Raw genomic sequence first — 22,775 nt, 5'->3', positions numbered from 1 at the left:
ACCGTCACCCCTTTTATGACCTTCTGACCGGCAATGTCCACAGGGAAGCCAGATTCACTTAACGACTGTCTTATTAACTTGTCGACTTCCCGTGGTTCCCTTAACAGTTGTGGCGAGGTTGTAGAATGGGACAAAATTCGCAGAGTGACCGTATCGCTTAACAAAGGAACTTTTGGGCTCCCTTGCGGTTGTAGGTCGAGGCTGAGCATCGGTGTGTTGATCCCTTGAGTGCAACGGTCATAAGTGGCCAAAAACCCGCCATAAGTCCCTTTTTCCAGTACCGTTGTAACTTCAGTCACTAAATGAACAGTTGTAAGTCGAGGACCACCAGTCTTTATGATGGTTGCCATTGTAACTTTGGTCACTCACATGAAATATAGTTTGTAAGTCGAGGACCGCCTGTCTTTATGACAGTCGCCGCTGTAACTTCAGTCACTAAATGAACAGTTGTAAGTCAAGGACCACCAATCTCTATGATGGTTGCCATTGTAACTTTGGTCACTAAATGAAATATAGTTGTAAGTCGAAGGACTGCGTGTCTTTATGACAGTCGCTGTTGTAACTTCAGTCACTAAATGAACAGTTGTAAGTCAAGGACCACCAATCTCTATGATGGTTGCCATTGTAACTTTGGTCACTAAATGAAATATAGTTGTAAGTCGAGGACTGCCTGTCTTTATGACAGTCGCTGTTGTAACTTCAGTCACTAAATGAACAGTTGTAAGTCGAGGACCACCAGTCTTTATGATGGTTGCCATTGTAACTTTGGTCACTACATGAAATATAGTTGTAAGTCGAGGACCGCCTGTCTTTATGACAGTCGCCGCTGTAACTTCAGTCACTAAATGAACAGTTGTAAGTCAAGGACCACCAATCTCTATGATGGTTGCCATTGTAACTTTGGTCACTAAATGAAATATAGTTGTAAGTCGAAGACTGCCTGTCTTTATGACAGTCGCTGATGTAACTTCAGTCACTAAATGAACAGTTGTAAGTTGAGGACCACCAGTCTTTATGATGGTTGCCATTGTAACTTTTGTCACTAAATGAAATATAGTTGTAAGTCAAGGGACCACCTGTCTTTATTACAGTCGCCGCTGTAACTTCAGTCACTAAATGAACAGTTGTAAGTCAAGGACCACCAATCTCTATGATGGTTGCCATTGTAACTTTGGTCACTAAATGAAATAAGTTGTAAGTCGAAGACTGCCTGTCTTTATGACAGTCGCTGATGTAACTTCAGTCACTAAATGAACAGTTGTAAGTTGAGGACCACCAGTCTTTATGATGGTTGCCATTGTAACTTTTGTCACTAAATGAAATATAGTTGTAAGTCGAGGACCGCCTGTCTTTATGACAGTCGCCGCTGTAACTTCAGTCACTAAATGAACAGTTGTAAGTCAAGGACCACCAATCTCTATGATGGTTGCCATTGTAACTTTGGTCACTAAATGAAATATAGTTGTAAGTCGAAGACTGCCTGTCTTTATGACAGTCGCTGATGTAACTTCAGTCACTAAATGAACAGTTGTAAGTTGAGGGACCACCAGTCTTTATGATGGTTGCCATTGTAACTTTTGTCACTAAATGAAATATAGTTGTAAGTCGAGGACCGCCTGTCTTTATGACAGTCGCCGCTGTAACTTCAGTCACTAAATGAACAGTTGTAAGTCAAGGACCACCAATCTCTATGATGGTTGCCATTGTAACTTTGGTCACTAAATGAAATATAGGTTGTAAGTCGAAGACTGCCTGTCTTTTATGACAGTCGCTGATGTAACTTCAGTCACTAAATGAACAGTTGTAAGTTGAGGACCACCAGTCTTTATGATGGTTGCCATTGTAACTTTTGTCACTAAATGAAATATAGTTGTAAGTCGAGGACCGCCTGTCTTTATGACAGTCGCCGCTGTAACTTCAGTCACTAAATGAACAGTTGTAAGTCAAGGACCACCAATCTCTATGATGGTTGCCATTGTAACTTTGGTCACTAAATGAAATATAGTTGTAAGTCGAAGACTGCGTGTCTTTATGACAGTCGCTGATGTAACTTCAGTCACTAAATGAACAGTTGTAAGTTGAGGACCACCAGTCTTTATGATGGTTGCCCATTGTAACTTTTGTCACTAAATGAAATATAGTTGTAAGTCAAGGGACCACCTGTCTTTATTACAGTCGCCGCTGTAACTTCAGTCACTAAATGAACAGTTGTAAGTCAAGGACCACCAGTCTCTATGATGGTTGCCATTGTAACTTTGGTCACTAAATGAAATATAGTTGTAAGTCGAGGACTGCCTGTCTTTATGACAGTCGCTGTTGTAACTTCAGTCACTAAATGAACAGTTGTAAGTCGAGGACCGCCTGTCTTTATTACATTCGCCGTTGTAACTTCAGTCACTAAATGAACAGTTCTAAGTTGAGGACCACCAGTCTCTACGATGGTTGCCATTGTAACTTTGGTCACTAAATGATCTAGTTGTAAGTCGAGGACCGCCTGTCTTTATGACAGTCGCCATTGTAACTTCAGTCACTAAATGAACAGTTGTAAGTCGAGGACCACCAGTCTCTATGATGGTTGCCATTTTAACTTTGGTCACTAAATGAAATATAGTTGTAAGTCGAGGACCGCCTGTCTTTATGACGGTTGTAGTGACCCGGGGGTCACACGATCCCCTTTTTGTGACCAGCCACGTCCAGGGGAAATCACTTAACGACCGTGTGATTACCTTAACGACTGCAGTGCTTCGCTTAAGTGGCAAGAAAAGGTCGCAAAACTCATTCAACGACCGTCTCGCTGAGCAGAAACATGGCGGGAGGCTCCGTTGTGGCCGTAACCAGAGGACCCCCTGCGCACGCCTTCCCTTCCTCTCTCCCCTCTCTTTCCCTGAGGTACCTGAGGACCCTCTACCTGGGTCTGCAGAGCCGGTGGCAATCCGAGCATCGCGCCATCGCCAGCGCCATTTTTACTGGAGGATGATGTTCGAGTGCGCCGACGTCAGCATGTTGCGCCTGCTGGAGGCCTTCCTCAAGAGCGCCCCCCAGCTGGTCCTGCAGCTGAGCATCATGGTCTACCTGAAGCAGATTCACCCACTGCAGGGTAAGTGGTGATGGCCCCCCGAGGAGGGGGAGGAGGAGGGAAAGGAAGAGGGGGGTGAGAGGCCTGGAGAAGGGGAGGGCAGGGACACAGAGAGAGAGAGAGGGAGAAGGGTGCTAATAATAATAATAATAATAATAATAATAATAATAATAATAATAACAACAACAACAACAACAACAACAACAACAACAACAACAACAACAACAACAACAGAGTTGGAAGGGACCTTGGAGGTCAATAACCTATGTTTCTATGTTGGTAATGCAAAAAAGAGCAAGGCACCTTCTTTCACATGTGGTGGCCTCCTCCAGGTTTAGTTTTCTTTCTTCCCCAGATAGAAACTTAGAAACCTAGAAGACTGACGGCAGAAAAAGACCTCCTGGTCCATCTAGTCTGCCCTTCTACTATTTCCTGTATTTTATCTTAGGATGGATCTACGTTTATCCCAGGCATGTTTGAATTCATTGACTGTGGATTTACCAACCACGTCTGCTGGGTGTTTGTTCCAAGCATCTACTACTCTTTCAGTCAAATCATATTTTCTCACGTTGCTTCTAATCTTTCCCCCAACTAACCTCAGATTGTGCCCCCTTGTTCTTGTGTTCACTTTCCTATTATTAGATATTATTAGATAACCTTCAACGACACCTCGTCTTCTCCCTAATTCGTTGTCTCTCCCCTTTGTCTCTCTGTTCTTCTCGGAAAGGTCTTTCAGCTTCCGCCTCGCTGGTGTCTCTGGCGTGGACCTTAGCCTCTTACCAAAAGGTGCTCCGGGATTCCCGGGAAGACAAGATGCCCATGTCGTACAAAGGTGCCATGGTCCAGGTCCTTTGGCACCTCTTTACCATCGCCGCCCGAGCCATCGCTTTCGCCCTCTTCGCCTCCGTCTTTCAGCTCTACTTCGGCATCTTCATCGTCACCCATTGGTGCATCATGACCTTCTGGATCATCCAAGGCGAGACGGATTTCTGCATGTCCAAGTGGGAGGAGATCATCTACAACATGGTGGTGGGCATCATCTACATCTTCTGCTGGTTCAACGTCAAGGAAGGCCGCAGCCGCTGCCGCATGTCCATCTACTACGTCATCACCCTGCTGGAGAACGCGGCGCTGACGGGCCTCTGGTACTGGTTCCGTGACCAGAACCAGATCTCCGAATTCTACGCCTTGATCGTCGTCTGCGTGGTGGCCTCCAGCTTCGCTTTGGGGGTCTTCTTCATGTTCATCTACTACTGCCTCTTGCATCCCAGCGGGACCATTTTCGGGGCCCAGAACACTGGCTGCCTCTGCGGGGAAGAGTCCACCGCCGTACCCCGGGCTACGGGGCCTCCGCCGGATGTGATCACCAGTCCGCCGCGCTCCTTGCCGAGGACTACAGAACGAGAGGGGATACCGGGGGACAGAGACAGCTGTGGGCCGGTCTTTCAGGTCAGGCCCAGCATGCCTTCCACCCCGATAGTCCGGGCCCCACGGACAGAGGGGCCTGTCATTCGTATCGATTTGCCTCGGAAGAAGTACCCGGCTTGGGACGCCCATTTCATAGACAGGCGTCTCCGTAAGACCATCCTAGCTCTTGAGTACACCTCCCCGGCCACGCCACGCCTCCAGTATCGCAGCATGGGGGCCTCGCAGGAGCTGTTGGAGTACGAGACCACTGTGTGAGAGCCGGCCGGGAGGGACGCTCCAGGGCTCGTGGGCCGAACCGGGGGAGTCCAAGCATCCTACTTGGGACCATCCCGGTCTTTTTTTGGGTGGGACGGCAGGAGTGGCGGTCCAGAAAGCACCAGGATGTCCGATTCCCACGTCACGATATTCGGTTTAATTTCTCCTTCATACGATACAGACCGCTCCTGGGTTGTCCCGTGCAATGGTGGCCTACTGGTGCTATTTGCTGTCTTCTCGGCTCATGGTCTGGCCAATGCATTGGGTGGGTTGTGTGAATCCCCTCCCTTCATCCCAGTGGGCAGCATCTCTGCTTGTGGCGTTCCAGGAGGGACCCCTCTTTCTCAGCCAAGCCGCTCTCCAAATACCTCACTGTGACTTGAGCCAAAACCACCAAGGGCTTCTCTTATCTCTGGTGCCCATGAAGCGGTTGGCCGGGAGCGGGCGGGTGACACAAGCAGAGGGGGGGCGTCTCTGGGATGAGTGGTGGGTGGTAGGAGGGAAGTGACAGGAACCGCAGGGCCCAAGAGAGTCCTGAAACGGGGCAGGAAGACACGTGTAAAGCAGGAGAAGGAATGGATTGTAGACTTGTGGGCGGCTTTCTGGCAACAGTAGGGAGGGGTGAGATTCGATCCCAAGACTGGGTATCGGTGGGTGCTTTGCTTTTGCTGAAACAGGACCCGGGGGGCCACCCGGCAAATTTTCATAGCTGGCATAGAGAAGCGGGAACGTTCACCCTGTTTTTTTCGACTCCCTGCCCCGCCAAATTGATCAGAAAGATTTCCCGAAACACCATGTCCATCAGACGCAACCTGTCGCGGGGGAGGGCCGATTCTGGATTTGGGGAAGGGTCTGTAGTGCTGCTTGTGTACCGTTACTCAAAGGATGGAGGAGGAGGGGCGGGAAACACCCTTTGTTGCCTCCTTTCCTATATCGGATTTATCCGCCTCCGAATCAACGAGAGGGCTTCCTTGCAGGAGCCGAGCCGATTCTAGAATCCTCGGATTGAAATTGTGCCATGACGGAAACCCAAGTTTTAGTATTAAAAGAGGGCGGGGTGGGGTGGGCGTTGTTAGGGGTTGTTATTGGAGGAGGGGGTGTTAGTATTAGCCTTCCAGTGGGCAGGCTTCAGATGGAGGAAAGGGGCCACAAGAATGATCAAGGAAATGGAGCCCCTCCCTTGGTCTCTTCAGCCTCGAAAGACGGCGTTGAAGGGGGGACTTGATCAAAGTGTATAAAATCCTGCATGGGATAGAACAGCTGGATGGGGAAAAACATTTTCTCTATCACACAATATTTGGACGAGGGGCCCCTCCCTAAAGCTCAGAGGTAAGAAAGTGAGGACAAATCAAGGGGAATATTTCTTCACCCAGAGGGTCCTTGGTTGATGGGATTCCCTTCCAGAAGAGGTCGTGACAGCTGTCAGCCTGGATCGCTTCAAGGCAGGATGAGACAGATTCATGGATGCCGAGTGTATCATAGGTTGTTATTGAAACGGATGTCCATGTTGCTTGAGGCAGGCAGGATTCCCTTGGGTCCCATTTGTTGGGGGTGAAGGGAAAGGGAGGGTCTTGCCTTCTCCTTCTGCTCAAGATCCCCATGGACAATTGGTGGGCCACTGGGTGACACAGAATGCTGGACTCGATGGGCTTTGGCCTGATTCAGCAGGGCTCTTCTTAGGTTCTTAGGTTCTAAGGGAGGAGGAAGAGAAGGAGGAAGAGAAAGGAAGACGAGGTGAAATAGTAAAAAGAGGAGGAGGAGGAAGAGAAGGAGGAAGAGAACCCCTGTGGACAATTGGGGGGCCACTGTGGGACACAGAATGCTGGACTCGATGGGCTTTGGCCCCATTCAACAGGACTCTTCTTAGGTTCTTATGTTCTTATGTGGTGGGAGTGGTATGTCACACATTAGCAGGCTGCATATCGGTACAACATATCAATAGCGATCGCTGCACTGAGCAGTTTTGTTATCTTGCTTGCGCGAATGCACGCCCTAGTGTCTTTTTGCTTCTGCGCATGTGCAGGATGAGAGGGTGTGCGCACGCATGAGATTTCAGTGAATTTTTTGGCTTCTGTGCATGGGCGGGAGCAAACAAATCGCCGAAATCTCTTGCGCGCATGTGACCCTTTACGAGATTTTGCTTCCTGTGTGTGCGCAGAAGCAAAAAACACTGGGACGTGGGTGCGCATGCAAGGTAGCGCACTGCTAGTGGTGGTAATAGAAATCCGGCCCTGGGCATGTGGGAATGGCTCGGGCGATGGCAGAAGAGATGCTGTTGTAGGGAACAACTAGATAAGAGACGGCTGAACCCTCAGATACATAACGGTTGCAATTGAATTGAATGTAAGTAATCCTCGACTTACAACAGTTCGTTTAATCACCATTCCCAGTTACGACAGCGCTGAAAAAAATGTCTTGGGACGTTTTTTCCACGCTCACGATCATTGCAGAACCCAACTGCCAGAATTCCCAGCTCTCCCGTCCAGAGGGATGGGTGCAGTAGTGGAATGTTAAAGGACAGCGCAATGGTAGTGGTCACTACACTGTGCACGCAGCTTCATTTATCTTACCTGCACATGTGTGCCTCCCAGTGTGTTTTGGCACATGCGCAGGAAGAAAATCTTGCAAGGGGATGCATGCGAGAGAGAGAGTTTTCAGTGATTTTTTTGCTCACACATGCATGCGCAGAAGGGGGTTAATCACCCAAACTTCGCACATGTATGTGCGGAAGCAAAAGAAAATCACTGAAATGTCACATGTGCATGCACAGAAGGGGGCGTCACTGAAATCTCATGCATGTATGCGCAGAAGCAAAAGAAATCACCGAAATCTCATGGATGCATGAACGGAAGTAAAAAAACCACTGAATTCTCACGCATGCATGCGCAGAAGGAAAGAGATCAATGAAATCTATGTGCGAGGGAGCAAAAAAACCACCGAAATCTCACGCATGTATGTGCAGAAGCAAAAGAAATCACCGAAATCTCATGCATGCATGCACGGAAGTAAAAAAATCCCCACTGAATTCTCACGCATGCATGCGCAGAAGGAAAAAGATCACTGAAATCTCACACGTATCTGCGAGGGAGCAAAAAAAATCACCAAAATCTCATACATGCATGCACAAAAGCCAAAGGAAATCACCGAAACCTCACACATGCATGCACAGATGCAAAAAAAATCAACAAATTCTCACGCATGCATGCGCGGAAGCAAAAAATCACCAAAATCTCACCTGTCCATGCACCGAAGCAAAGAAACCCATGTCCCCTTGCAGGATTTTGCTTCTTGTGCCTACACAGAAGCACAAACACACTGGCATGCACACGCACAGGCAAGATAACCAAAGCTGTGTGCGCAACGCACTGGTAGTAGCAGTAATGGGAATCCGGCCCTGGGCCTTCTAAGAGCTGCCATCCCAAGAGAAGCCACCAGGGGGAGCAGCACTAATTAGCATTCCAGCACCACCCAGGGAATTCTGGGATAATTAGCTCAATGGTGCCAAATTATTGGCTGTTCTCTATTCGGGCCTACTTAAAATCTCAAGCCTTCCTGGTTTCTGGACTACAGTTCCCTTCACTGCAGTTGACGAGACCAGCGGCCTCTGCTGGCTGGGAGTCATTGGAACTGTAGTCCAAGACCAGGGATCCCTAATGGTTAGGAGTCATTGGAACTGTAGTCCGAGACCATGGGTCCCTAATGGTTAGGAGTCATTGGAACTGTAGTCTGAGACCATGGGACCCTAATGGTTGGGAGTCATTGGAACTGTAGTTCGAGACCATGGGTCCCTAATGGTTGGGAGTCATTGGAACTGTAGTCCGAGGCCAGGGATCCCTGATGGTTGGGAGTCATTGGAACTGTAGTTCGAGGCCAACGGCTCCTACGCGCTGGGAGTCATTGGAACTGTAGTCCGAGATTAGGGGTCCCTAATGGTTGGGAGTCATTGGAACTGTAGTCCGAGACCATGGGTCCCTAATGGTTAGGAGTCATTGGAACTGTAGTCCGAGACCATGGGACCCTAATGGTTGGGAGTCATTGGAACTGTAGTTCGAGACCATGGGTCCCTAATGGTTGGGAGTCATTGGAACTGTAGTCCGAGGCCAGGGATCCCTGATGGTTGGGAGTCATTGGAACTGTAGTTCGAGGCCAACGGTTCCTACGCGCTGGGAGTCATTGGAACTGTAGTCCGAGATTAGGGGTCCCTAATGGTTGGGAGTCATTGGAACTGTAGTCCGAGACCAGGGGTCCCTAATGGTTGGGAGTCATTGGAACTGTAGTCCGAGGTTGGGGGTCCCTAATGGTTGGGAGTCATTGGAACTGTAGTCCGAGGCCAGGGGCTCCCTGATGGTTGGGAGTCATTGGAACTGTAGTCTGAGGCCAGGGGCCCCTATTGGCTGAGAGTCATTGGAACTGTAGTCCGAGGCCAGGGGTCCCTGATGGTTGGGAGTCATTGGAACTGTAGTTCGAGAGCTGTAAATCTGGCCTGTCAGATCCCAATCCCAACAATCCTCAATCTACATAGTTAGAATTGATATAAACTGTAGAATCGATATAACAGAAGAACCACTGGCATTTCCCCTGTTTAACCAAATGGGAATTTGGGGGTGGTCCATGATGGCATGTGAGAATTGCTAAGATAGGCTGGCTGGGGAATTCTGGGAGTTGAAGTCCATGAGTCTTAAAGGGGCCATGCTGGCTCAGGAATTCTGGGAGTTGAAGTCCACAGGGCTTAAAGTTGCCGATTTTGGAGACCCCTGATGTGGACCAGTGGCTCTTTTTAAAATCATGTGATTTAATTATGTTTAAACAGACCTACCCTTAAAATGATAAAGAATGGGAAAGGAATCGGCTTGATTTGCTATCGGTTAACAGGTCCGATATCTAAGGCGCTGAAATCGATCGGATTTCAAATTGAATAGCTAGGTTTAGGAAACAAAGTTCTTGTACAACCCCAAATTTAGCCCTAATCCAAATTTCACCCTTTTCCTTGCCTTTACCTTAAGAACTGAATGTGAATAACTTTTGCACTATATCCATAAGTCTAAAGCTTTTAAAGCAGCAATTTCCCAACTGTGGAAAATTGGTGGACTTCAACTCCCAGAATTCCCTAGCCAGCCATGTTGGCAGTGAATTCTGGGAATTGAAGTCTAATCCATCTCTGAGTCCCCACGTTGGGGGGAAAAAACACATTGTTTTGAAATGTTTTATGGTAAACCGAGACCACCTAGCTTGATAGTTTCTGGCGTCGCACCAGGCAGAAGACGCCATAACCCTCCACTCAAAACTCTGTACATGCTCTATTCTACCGGGATTCATCTTAACATGGCCCTGAGAACTCCTGGGATGCAATTAGAATGGTTGGAAATTTAAGAAAGCTGGGGTTTGGATAGGGTTGAAGGCCCGTGCGCAGAGTATGAACCTCACCCATTATGCCTCAATGAGGACCAGAAACTTAATCGGAGAGAGAGATAACAAAACTGGCTGATCCTTGAACCACGGGGTGCCAGGATGGCATAGTTTACATGCCCTCTGGGTGTCCTCATTGTTCTATCTGGGAGTTTCTGGAGGTTACTAGCAGCAAAATTAAATTTTAAAAAATCTGATTTTTTCATCCTTAGGGTTGCAAAAAAAAACAAAACCCCTTTGAGCATTGGCAAAGGCTCATTTCTGGGTGTTTTGCACGACGTGGCGGGGGCGTGAGCGATGCGGGCTGGTAGGAAGGTCAGTGGAATCCAACCCTGCTTAGGGGAAAGCTTGGGGAAAGGAGACTGTATGGGCTAGTGGTTAAGGCACCAGGCTAGAAAGCAGGAGACTGAGTTCTAATCCCGCCTTAGACAGGAAAGCAGTTTGGGTGACTTTGGCCCAATCACCAGGCGATTGTGAGTTCTAGTCCCGCCTTAGGCAAAAAAAGTTGAAGTCCATGAGTCTTAAAGGGGCCACTGTTCCTCACTTCTGGACTAAACGCTTTTCACAAATCTGTCCAGATGGGTTATAAGAATGGAACGTGTTGAACTGAAGAGAAACGTAAGGATATTGCTGGGGGTGAGAAAATAAAAATAAATTGTCTCGTGCCTGGAGACGAAAAGAACAGCAACAATAATTGTGATCTTTTCTAGTTGTCTTGCCTGTGCCATCACCAGCAGGGCTGAGAAAAATCCACCTTATGTAGCCCGGTTTTATTCAAGGTTCAAACGATCTACCTCAACAAAGGCTTTATACAATCCCCAACAATATCCTGCGTCTTCTCCATGGGGCCAGGACTCACAACAATGACGGCCAGGCAGTTGTTACGAGCTAAAGAGCAGAGCAGAACAGAATAACAGAGTTGGAAGGGAGTTTTGAGGTCATGTAGTCCAGCCCCCTGCTCAACCAGGAGACCCTATACAGAATTACAAGAATTGGAAGGGACTTTTCAGGTCATGTAGTCCAGCCCCCTGCTCATGCAGGAGACCCTATACACAGTTACAAGAATTGGAAGGGACCTTGGAGGTCCTCTAGTCCAACCCCTTGCTCAGACAACAAACCTTACACCATTTCAGACAAATGGTCATCCAATCTCTTCATACAAAATCCCAATGGTGGAGCACCCACAGCTTCTATCTAGAGGCAGGTTGTTCCACTGGTTAATTGTCAGGAAAGGACGAGGTGATTTAAGCTAGGAATTTAAAACAAAAGCCGGCTCCAAACTTCACAAAGCTTTTGACGCAAAACTCTTTTAATTCTTACAACCTCTGCACAAACTATTGAACTATTGGACCGAAGAAGCTTCTAGGGTTCGAAGCGAAAGGTCTTCAATGATAAATAAAGTCCAGTTGCCTTTTGGGGGATGGGGGTGAGACCCCATTTGGAATAATACTGTGTTCAGTTCTGGAGACCTCACCTACAAAAAGAGATGGATCAAATTGAACGGGTCCAAAGATGGGCTACAAGAATGGTGGAAGGTCTTAAGCATCAAACGTATCAGGAAAGACTTAATGAACTCAATCTGTATAGTCTGGAGGACAGAAGGAAAAGGGGGGACAGGATCGAAACATTTAAATCTGTTAAAGGATTAAATAAGGTTCAGGAGGGAAGTGTTTTTAATAGGAAAGTGAACACAAGAACAGGGGGGGCACAATCTGAGGTTAGTTGGGGGAAAGATCAGAAGTAACGTGAGAAAATATGATTTGACTGAAAGAGTAGTAGATGCTTGGAACAAACTTCCAGCAGACGTGGTTGGTAAATCCACAGTGACTGAATTGAAACATGCCTGGGATAAACATAGATCCATCCTAAGATAAAATACAAGAAATATTATAAGGGCAGACTAGATGGACCAGGAGGTCTTTTTCTGCCGTCAATCTTCTGTCTTTTTGAAACCTCTTTTGGGTCAACTCTTAATTTGAATTTAGTAAACTTTTAAGAATTGACTACACCGGGAGGAATAGTCTTATGACTTACGACTCCCGTTGAGCCCAAAACTTCCGTTGCTAAGCGAGACCGATTTTTTGCTCAATTTGATCATTTATTTATTTATTTATTTATTATTTATTACTTGGATTTGTATGCCGCCCCTCTCCGAAGACTCGGGGCGGCTCACAACATGTAAAAGACAAATCATAAGTAATCAACAATTTAAAATTTTAAAGATTTAAAAAAACCCCACAAACTAACAGACTCACACACAAGCATACCATATATAAATTCAACGTGCCCAGGGGGGGGGGATGTTTCAATTCCCCCATGCCTGACGGCAAAGGTGGGTTTTAAGAAGTTTGCGGAAGGCAGGAAGAGTAGGGGCAGTTCTAATCTCCGGGGGGAGTTGGTTCCAGAGGGCCGGTGCCGCCACAGAGAAGGCTCTTCCCCTGGGGCCCGCCAACCGACATTGCTTAGTTGACGGGACCCGGAGAAGGCCCACTCTGTGGGACCTAATTGGTCGCTGGGATTCGTGCGGCAGGAGGCGGTCTCGGAGATATTCTGGTCCAGTGCCATGAAGGGCTTTAAAGGTCATAACCAACACTTTGAATTGTGACCGGAAACTGATCGGCAGCCAGTGCAGACTGCGGAGTGATGGTGAAACATGGGCATACCTGGGTAAGCCCATGACTGCTCTCGCAGCTGCATTCTGCACGATCTGGAGTTTCCGAACACTTTTCAAAGGTAGCCCCATGTAGAGAGCATTACAGTAGTCGAACCTCGAGGGTGATGAGGGCATGAGTGACTGTGAGCAGTGAGTCCCGGTCCAGATAGGGCCGCAACTGGTGCACCAGGCGAACCTGGGCAAACGCCCCCCTCGCCACAGCTGCAAGATGTTGTTCTAATGTGAGCTGTGGGTCGAGGAGGACGCCCAAGTTGCGGACCCTCTCTGAGGGGGTCAATAATTCCCCCCCCAGGTAATGGACGGACAGATGGAGTTGTCCTTGGGAGGCAAAACCCACAGCCACTCCGTCTTATCCGGGTTGAGTTTGAGTCTGTTGACACCCATCCAGGCCCCAACAGCCTCCAGGCACCGGCATCTTTCTTGTTAGGTGAGTCACTGCAGTCGTTAAATGAGTAAGTCGTTAAATGGATCTCTATTGACTTTGCTCATCAGAAGGTGGTAAAAAAGCGGATCGATTCGCGGGACACTGGAACCATCACAAATATGAGCCAGTTGCCAAGTGGCCAGATCATGTTGTAAGTGTGAAAAACAGCTGTAACTCCCTTTTTGGCAGCAGCTGCCAAAAAAGCCAACACAGTTCTAGGCTGCATCCACAGAAGGACAGAATCAAGATCATGTGAAGTGTTAATGCCATTTTATAACGTCTTGGTAAGGCCACACTTGGAATACGGCATCCAGTTTTGGTCGCCACGATGCAAAAAGGATGTTGAGACTCTAGAAAAAATGCAGAGAAGAGCAACAAAGAGGATTTAGGGGACTGGAGGCTCAAACATATGAAGAACGGTTGCAGGAACTGGGCATGTGTCTAGTTTAATGAAAAGAAGGACCAAGGGAGACACGATAGCAGCCTTCCAATATCTCAGGGGTTGCCCCAAAGAAGGAGTCAAGCTATTCTCCAAAGCAGCTGAGGGTAGAACAAGAAGCAATGGGTGCAAACTAAACAAGGAGAGAAGCAACTTAGAACTAAGGAGAAATTTCCTGACAGTCAGAACAGTTAATTAGTGGAACAGCTTGCCTCCAGAAGTTGTGAGTGCTCCAACACTGTTGGATAACCATCTGTCTGAAGCAGTGTAGGGTTGCCTGCCTAAGCAGGGGGTTGGACTAGAAGACCTCTAAGGTCCCTTCCAACTCTTTTATTCTTATTCTTATAGCAATCTTAATTTCTGTCCCTTTGTTGATGCAGCCTAGGATTGCTTTGGCTTTTTTTTTGACCACCTGCTGCCCACCTCTTATTTCAAGAGGCCACTCAGCATGACCTGGGCTGGTGGGTCAGCAGATGGAGGAAAAGGCCACCATCGCAGCCCCCCTTTGGCTCATTCAGGATCAAGCCTTTGTCTCAAACAGCCGGGACAATAAGCCACCATCCGTGGGGGCGTCTTCGAAGGCAGCCAGGAACAGAGGGTTTGCGTCATCCACGCAGCATGCCGTATTTTCCGGTGTATAAGACGCACCTTTTCCCTCCCTAAAAGGGGCTGAAAATTCTTATGCATCTTATACTCTGAATGCAGCTTTTTTCGAAGCTTTCCCACCCCAGTCCTAACTAGGTGCTAACGATCTTCTCAGCTCTTACCTTGCAGGTTCTTTCATTGTTACTCTTTGTAAAGAATGTTTTCCAAGTCTTTGCAGGGTTTTTTCATTGCTCTAATTTACTCCAACTAAGTTTCTTTCCAGCCCTAACCAGGTGCTTACGATGTTCCCAGCTCTTACAGGCTTGCAAGCTCTTGCATTGCTACTCTCTGCAAAGAATGTTTTCCAAGTCTTTGCAGGTTTTTTTCCATTGCTCTACTTGCTCCAAATGTTTCTTTCCAGCCCTAACCAAGTGCTAACAACGTTCCCAGCTCTTAGAGGCTTGCAAGCTCTTTCATTGTTATTCTCTGCAAAGAATGTTTTCCACGTCTTTGCAGGGGGTTTTTCATTGCTTTAATTTACTCCAAATAAGTTTCTTTCCAGCCCTAACCAGGTGCTAATGATGTTCCCAGCTCTTACAGACTTGCAAGCTCTTTCATTGCTACTCTCTGCAAAGATTGTTTTCCAAGTCTGCAGGGTTTTTTCCTTTACTCTACTTGCTCCAAATGTTTCTTTCCAGCCCTAACCAAGTGCTAACAATGTTCCCAACTCTTACAGTCTTGCAAGCTCTTTCATTGTTACTCTCTGCAAAGAATGTTTTCCAAGCCCTAAGTCTGTAGGGTTTTTTCCATTGATCTACTTGCTCCGAATGTTTTTTTCCAGGTGCTAATGATGTTCCCAGCTCTTACTGGCTTGCAAGCTCTTTCATTGTTACTCTCTCCGCATAAGGTTTTTTTAAAGCCCCAACCAGGGCATAAAATAGTGTGCTGAAACTGACCAGACTAAGGATGCTAGCCAGATGAATGCCTGGTAAAGAGATTCTTTTTCCTATTTTCCTCCAGTGCGTCTTGTACTTTGAAAAATACGGTATTTGGGGGCCCTGCCATCTGTCTCCAAGTGGATTCTGCCAGCATGGGGGGGGGGCTGGAGGGAGGGGGGCTCCAACCATCTTGCTTCAGCATCTGATGATCCATCGGGGAGTCTTTTTAACCGCTGCCGTGTCTAATTCCAGCCCCCGGACAGGATGGTGCAGAGAACTGGCTGTGAAATTGAGCCACACAGGGAATTTAAACCGAGGGAGGAACAATAGAAAGTTGCGAGATTTTGATCTGAAAGTCCCAGGTGAGAAGAGGAAAAGGAGGGTATGAAGATGGGGATTGCATAGAAGAGCCAGGGTGGCACAGTGGTTAGAGTGCAGCACCACAGGCTCCTTCAGCCAACTGCTAGCTGTAGTTCAGCAGTTCAAATCTCACCACCAACTCCAGGTTGACTCAGACTTCCGTCTTTTCTTGGTCAGTCAAATGAGGACCCAGATTGTTGGAAGCAAGAGGCTCTGTAAACCGCTTAGAGACGGCTGTGAAAGCACTAGGAAGCGGGATATAAGTCTAAGTGCTATTGCTATTTTCTCCAAACAGAGAAAGGAGAGGGGAAAGCCTTGGATAATGTTTTTTTAAGCTGACCTCTAGGTTTTCAGGCATTGGTGTAACCTTTTAAAGAAGGGAAAGGAAGGAAGGAAGGAAAAGAAAGGAGGAAAGGGAAGGAAGGAAGGAAAAGAAAGGAGGAAAGGGAAGGAAAGAAGGAACGAAGGAAGGAAGGAAGGGAAAAGGGAAAGATGGAGGAAAGGCAAAGGAGAAAGGGAAGGAAAAAAGGAGGAAGGGAGGAATAGAGGGAGGAAGGAAAAGAAGGAAGGAAGAAAAAAGAAAGGGGGAAAGAAAGGAAATGGCAAAGAAGAAGAGGAAGAAAAGGAGGGAGGGAAGGAAGGAAGGAATGGAAAAGGAAAAAATGGAGGAAAGGCAAAGAAGAAGGGGAAGGAAAAAAGGAGGAAGGGAGGAATAGAGGAGGAAGGAAAGGAAAAAGGAAGGAAGGAAGGAAAAGAAGGAAGGAAGAAAAAAGAAAGGAGGAAAGAAATGAGGCAAAGAAGAGAGAAGGAGAAAAGGAGGGAAGAAAGGAAAAAGTGAGGAAGGAAGGAAGGAAAGGAAAAGGAAAGATGGAGGAAAGGCAAAGAAGAAGGGGAAGGAAAAAAGGAGGAAGGGAGGAATAGAGGGAGGAAGGAAAGGAAAAAGAAAGGAAGGAAAAGAAGAAAGGAAGAAAAAAAGAAAGAAAGGGGGAAAGAAAAGAAATGGCAAAGAAGAGGAAGAAAAGGAGGGAAGGAAGGAAAAAGTGAGGAAGGAAGGGGGGAAAAGAAAAAGGGGGAAGAAAGGAAATGGCAAAGAAGAAAGGAAACGAAAGGAGGAAAGGAAGGGATGAAAGAACAGGTATGGAGGAAAAATGGAAGAAAGAAAAGAAAGGAAGGAAAAAGGGAAGAAGGAAGGAAGGAAAGAAGGAAGGAAGGGCTACATGCCATTATTTCTTAAGAGCAACAAAATAAGAGTCAAAATCATCCTGGTGAGTTTGGTGACATAGCAGTTTAGTAATCAATAAATCAATTAGTTGACAAAATATCCCGATAACTGCAGCACCTGCCGGCTGGGGAATTCTGGGAGTTGAAGTCCACAAGTCTTAAAGTGGTCAAAATTGGAGCCCCCTGGTTTGAGGCTTTGGGGCTGCAAGTCCTCACAACCTTTGCAAGACCCCTGGAGCACCGGCAGAGTGGGCTTCCCTCCCACCCTCCCCACATCCATCCTTATCTGCCCATCTTCCCCTCTATGGGTGGTCCTCCACTTACAACTATTCCATTTAGCGACCATTTGCAGTTACAACGCCGCTGGGCAAAAAGGAAACTCACGGCCGTTTTCTCACCCTTAATGTCCGTTTGCAGCCACCCCCAGGGGTTGACCGATCCAAATCCAGGCGTTTGTGCAACAGACATTTGTTTGTTTGTTTGTTTGTTTGTTTATTAGATTTGTATGCCACCCCTCTCCGAAGACTCGGAGTGGCTCACACAATAAAACAGTCCAAATCCAATTGATTAAAACAATTTAAAAACTCTTAATATAAAAAGCAATCATACATCTCATATAAACCATACATAAAACGGAATCAATTTCCCCATGCCTGACGACAGAGGTGGGTTTTAAGGAGCTTACGAAAGGCAAGGAGGTGGGGGCAGTCCTGATCTCCAGGGGGAGTAGATTCCAGAGGGTCGGGGCCGCCACAGAGAAGGCTCTTCCCCTGGGCCCCGCCAGACAACATTGTTTCGTCGACGGGACTCGGAGAAGGCCAACTGTGTGGGACCTAACCAGTCGCTGGGATTCGTGCGGCAGAAGGCGGTCCCGGAGATATTCTGGTCCGGTGCCATGAAGGTCCGCAGGCAATCCCCTCTTGCGACCCTTCCCAACCAGCAAAGTCAATGGGGGGGATGGATTCACTTAATGACCAGGATGCTTAACCACGGCAGGGCATTCATTTAACAACCGTTGGCAAGACAAACGGTCAAACGCGGAGGGAGGGGAAAATCAACTGTCTCGCTGAGTGGCCAAAATGTCAGGCTGAGTTGTGGTCACAGTAGGAAGAGGACAACCTATAGCAGTGATGGCGGACCTATGGCACGGGTGCCATAGGTTGTCACACGAAGCCATATCTGCTGGCACATGAGCCGTTGCCCTAGCTCAGCTCCAACATGCATGTATGTGCCAGCCAGCTGATTTTTGGCTCACACAGAGGCTCTGGGAGGGCGTTTTTGGCTTGCAGAGAGCCTCCGGGGGATGGAGTTTTTACCCTAGGTTCTAGGAAAGCCTTTGGAGCCTGGGGAGGGAGAAACACAAGCCTTTGGGCCCACCAGAAGTTGGGAAGCAGTTTTCGGCCTCCAGGGGGCCTCCAGGGAGCAGGGGAAGCTGTTTTCAACCTCTCCAAGCATTGAATTATGAGTGTTGCTTGCATGCTATTTTGGGATCCGAGGGGAAAAAAGTTCACCCTATAGAGCAGGAGTCCCCAAACTTAGCAACTTTAAGACTTGTGGACTTCAACTCCCAGAATTCTCCAGCCAGCTAAGTTTTATGCTTAAGACCTTCCACCATTTTTGTAGCCCGTCTTTGGACCCGTTCAATTTGATCAATAAGTCTTAAAGTTGCCAAGTTTGGGGACCCCTGCTATAGAGATACCCAATTTGGGGGGAACGATAGAGATGTGTACCAAAAGGCTCAGCCTTGTCTATTCTCGTCTGACACTATTGGACCGCCTCGGATGGGAATCATGGGGAGTCGTAGTCTTGAAAGTCCTGGGATTATGGAAGCTGTAGGGGGGTGTCTGTCGCCTGTTATACCGGTGTTCCGTTACTTCTACTGCACTGGGGACAGAAAAGTTGGCAACCATACCAGGGTTATCCGGTTTACACGGCCCGTAGCTCTCACGGGAAATGTTCGCGGGGGAAGTTGGCATTACTCTCGTGTAGTTGGGAACCAGTGGAAGAGAATGAGCAGTGCTAGTGGTCAGTAGGTCATCGACTGGCGTTATGGGAAGGTTAGAGATGAGCGTCTCATTCCGTTTCCTTCCAAGGGCGAAGTGTGCGCTGTCATGCGCTACCTGAATGCGAAGGGCACGAACGCTGCTGCAATAGGGGCCCAAGATGCTTCCTGCAGCGCACAAAATCCAGAGTCAGGGCCACCCAAGAATTTCTAACCGTTCCGAGATTGAAGGCAAGGCCTTATATAAAATTTAAAATGTGCCGTGTGTGCGCGTGTGGCGGAATGGATTCACATAAAAATCATCACGAGAAGCAATTGTCCCATGGGATTCCAAACTGAACACAGATCATGCTTGTAAATCGAAGATTGTAGTAGATCAACCCTACCTAGGGGGTTGGGAGGGGATGATGGAGGTGGTAGTCAGGAGGGGGAAGGGTGGTCTAGAGAAATAGACAAACCCACCCCAAAATGTCCAAGAATCCTGCTTGACTCGGCTGGCCGCTTCGAAGTACGCCTGGATTGGGTGAAAGGCAGCTGGGCATCTCGCCGTTATTTCCTCCTGCCCCCCCTTGGGACACCCCCCCCCAAATCCAGGGTCTGGGGTCCCACCCTCCCCGTACCACTCATAGATCTGGCCATGCCTTCTGCGCACCCTCCAACGCAGCCGTACAAGAGGGGAGACGTTACCAGGTCCTGTTACCGAGAGTCTTTTCTATACCGCAAACTTTTTGTATATTTTTAATTCTGCTGCAACATGATAATAAATTCATTTCAATTAAAAAAAAAACCCTCTCTCGTTGGCTTGGGTCTTTTATTTCCCCCACCCCGCTTGCTGATTTCCACTAAGCAACAAGAAATTGTTTTGGGGGAGGCATTATTCTTGCAATGGGTTGTGTTAAGTGTGAAGGAGTGTGCAGAGTAACCCTTGAGTTACCAAGGATGCACATAGGTAACATGGAAGTGTAGCAGATACCCAGCTGATAGCCCAGAGATACAAGTAGTAATTAAGATAACAAGATACATTCAGTGCATAAAATATTATTTACTTTGGCAAATATCTTAGTCAAGAACAATCCTAGTCACACACAATTACATCAGTTAATATTTTCATTACTTAAATAATATTACAAGCTTAGTTGTTATGCTCATGATCAAAACATTTAAATACGTTAAAGGGTTAAATAAGGTTCAGGAGGGAAGTGTTTTTAATAGGAAAGTGAACAAAAATCTGAGGTTAGTTGGGGGAAAGATTAGAAGTAACATGAGAAAATATTATTTTTACTGAAAGAGTAGCAGATGCTTGGAAACAAACTTCTAGCAGGCGTGGTTGGTAAATCCACAGTAACTGAATTTAAGCATGCTTGGGATAAACATATATCCATCCTAAGATAAAATACAGGAAATAGTATAAGGGCAAACTAGATGGACCAGAAGGTCTTTTTCTGCCGTCAGTCTTCTATGTTTCTATTTATTTATTTATTTTATTTATTTATTTATTTATTAGATATGTATGCCGCCCCTCTCCGTAGACTCGGGGCAGCTCACAACACAATAAAACAGTTCATGACAAATCTAATAATTTACAATTTAAAATATTTAAAAACCCCATTGTTAAGCAGACATACATACAAACATACCATACATAAATTGTATAGGCCCGGGGGAGATATCTCAGTTCCCCCATGCCTGACGACAAAGGTGGGTTTTGAGGAGTTTACGAAAGGCAAGGAGGGTAGGGGCAGTTCTAATCTCTGGGGGGAGCTGGTTCCAGAGAGTCGGGGCCGCCACAGAGAAGGCTCTTCCCCTGGGTCCCGCCAACCGACATTGTTTAGTTGACGGGACCCGGAGAAGGTCCACTCTGTGGGACCTAATCAGTCGCTGGGATTCGTGCAGCAGAAGGCGGTCTCGGAGATATTCTGGTCCGATGCCATGAATGGCTTTATAGGTCATAACCAACACTATATTCCTAAAATACTAGTTCTTAAACCTATAGTGTTATAATTCATTGAAACATACCTTGAATGTTTATATTGCCAAACCCAAACTGTTATGTGCATAGTACTAACAGGTTGTTTCCTCACAAACGTTTCATTGACCCAGCTAGGTAACCATCAGAGCTTCAAGGGAGTGAGGTTTGCAGAGTGGGGGAAGAGGAAGAGGAAGAGGAGGACTGTGGGTTTCTTGGGGTTCTTTGATCTTGGTTGATGTCTTGGTTGATGTTTCTGAACCCAACTAGGTAACATCAACAGGGTTACAAGGAAGTAAGGTTTGCAGAGGGGAGGAGGAGAAGGAGAAGGAGGAAGGGGAGAAGGAATGCTTCTGGCTCCCTCTTGTGAAAGAGTAGTAGATGCTTGGAACAAACTTCCAGCAGACATGGTTGGTAATTCCACAGTAGCTGAATTAAAACCTGCCTGGGATAAACATCGATCCATCCTAAGATAAAATACAGGAAATAGTATAAGGGCAGACTAGATGGACCAAGAGGCCTTTTTCTGCCGTCAAACTTCTATGTTTCTATTTGTGATGGAGATTTCTTGTTCCACAAGGTTATTCTTACCTTGCAATACATCACCCAATTCTTAAGCCTGGGAGCTTCTGTGCATTAAATCAGTGTTTCCCAACCTTAGCCACTTGAAGATATTTGGACTTCAACTCCCAGAATCCCCCAGCCAGCAAATGCTGGCTGGGGAATTCTGGGAGTTGAAGTCCAGATATCTTCAAGTGGCTAAGGTTGGGAAACATTGCATTAAAGAAACTTAAGCAATACAGCGGAACAGAACTATGAGTGTAGAAGCAAAAAAAAAAAAAGGCGGTGGTGGCTCCCTCTGGTGGACATTGAAGGGTCTGGGCTTTGATGGCGTTGACTTTTTGGGTCCCCTCTGCACAGTGCCCTCCACTGGCCGGGTTTCTCTAGGATAGATGGAACTGCAGCCCAGAACTGGCTGGGGGGATTCTGGGAGTCGAAGACCCTCTGTCCTGAAGCGGCTGAGACTGAGACAGTGGACAGGGAGATCCTGGCTGGCAGGGTGGAGGGGTGGGTGAAAGGAAGAGAGGGAGGTGGGGGGGAGGGAGGAGGAAAAGAAGAAAGGCAAGAAAAGAAGGAAGGAAAGAAGGAAAAGAAGAAAGGGAGGGGGAGGGAGGAAAGAAGGAAGGAAGGGATGGAAAAGAAGGAAGGCAGGAAAAGAAGGAAGGCAGGGAGGGAGGAAGGAAGGAAGGAAGGAAGGAAAAGAAGGAAAGAAGGGAGGAAAGAAGGAAAGAAGGAAAGAAGTGAAGGAAGGAAGGAAAGAAGGAAGGGAGGGAGGGAGGAAAAGAAGGAAGGGAGGGAGGGAGGAAAAGAAGGGAGGGAGGGACAGTGTTCCCTCTAATTTTTTTTTGGGGGGGGCAGAAAAGTATAGTGTCTGAGCAGCAGTCCCGGGCGGCACAGAAATAATAAATAAACAAACAAACAAACAAACAAAAAACCCACCCTGTTTTGCCTCAGAGACTTTCAAAATAAAATACTGTACTGTGTGTCTATAACAGTGAGCTCATAATAGGGCAACTCTATCAATATCAAAATGCCACTTCAATAGTTGAGCTAGTTTCAAACTAGATTTTGATTTTCTTTCTCTCTTCCTTACTCCCATTCTTTTTCTTTCTCTTTTCCTTCCTCTCTTTTTTCTATCTGTTTCTCTCTCTTCCTCTCTCTCTCCTTCCCTCTCACTCTTTCCCTCTCGGCTTCTGGGCAGGTTTGGAAAACTCTGAGTTGATGATGATTTTTAAGTGAGCCATTGCTCACTGCTCAGCTTAGAGGGAACTATGGGGAGGGAGGAAGATTGGATGGAGGGATGGAGGGATGGAGGAATGGATGGATGGGTGAAAGGAAGGAAGGGTGGATGGCTGGATGGAAAGGAGGGAGGGATGGAGGAAGGAAGGAAAGAAGGAAGGAAAGAAGGAAGGAAAGAAGGAAGGAAAGAAGATTGGTTGT

The 22,775-nt window shown here is 47.2% G+C and overlaps 1 protein-coding gene across 1 annotated transcript in view; it reads left to right on the top strand.

The window, feature by feature from the left end:
- XKR7 (XK related 7) overlaps positions 1-4,759 on the top strand; it is a 14,993-nt gene extending 10,234 nt beyond the window's left edge. The window contains 3 exon segments of the mRNA XM_070744269.1: positions 2,890-2,944; positions 2,947-3,097; positions 3,804-4,759. Coding sequence (XP_070600370.1) covers positions 2,890-2,944; positions 2,947-3,097; positions 3,804-4,759 — 1,162 coding nt within the window.
- The last annotated feature ends 18,016 nt before the right edge of the window (positions 4,760-22,775 follow it).

This window comes from Erythrolamprus reginae, chromosome 3, assembly GCF_031021105.1.
Source record: "Erythrolamprus reginae isolate rEryReg1 chromosome 3, rEryReg1.hap1, whole genome shotgun sequence".
Classification (NCBI taxonomy): domain Eukaryota; kingdom Metazoa; phylum Chordata; class Lepidosauria; order Squamata; family Dipsadidae; genus Erythrolamprus; species Erythrolamprus reginae.
The sequence above is the reverse complement of the archived record's forward strand: the minus strand, read 5'-3'. Positions and strand labels throughout refer to the sequence as shown.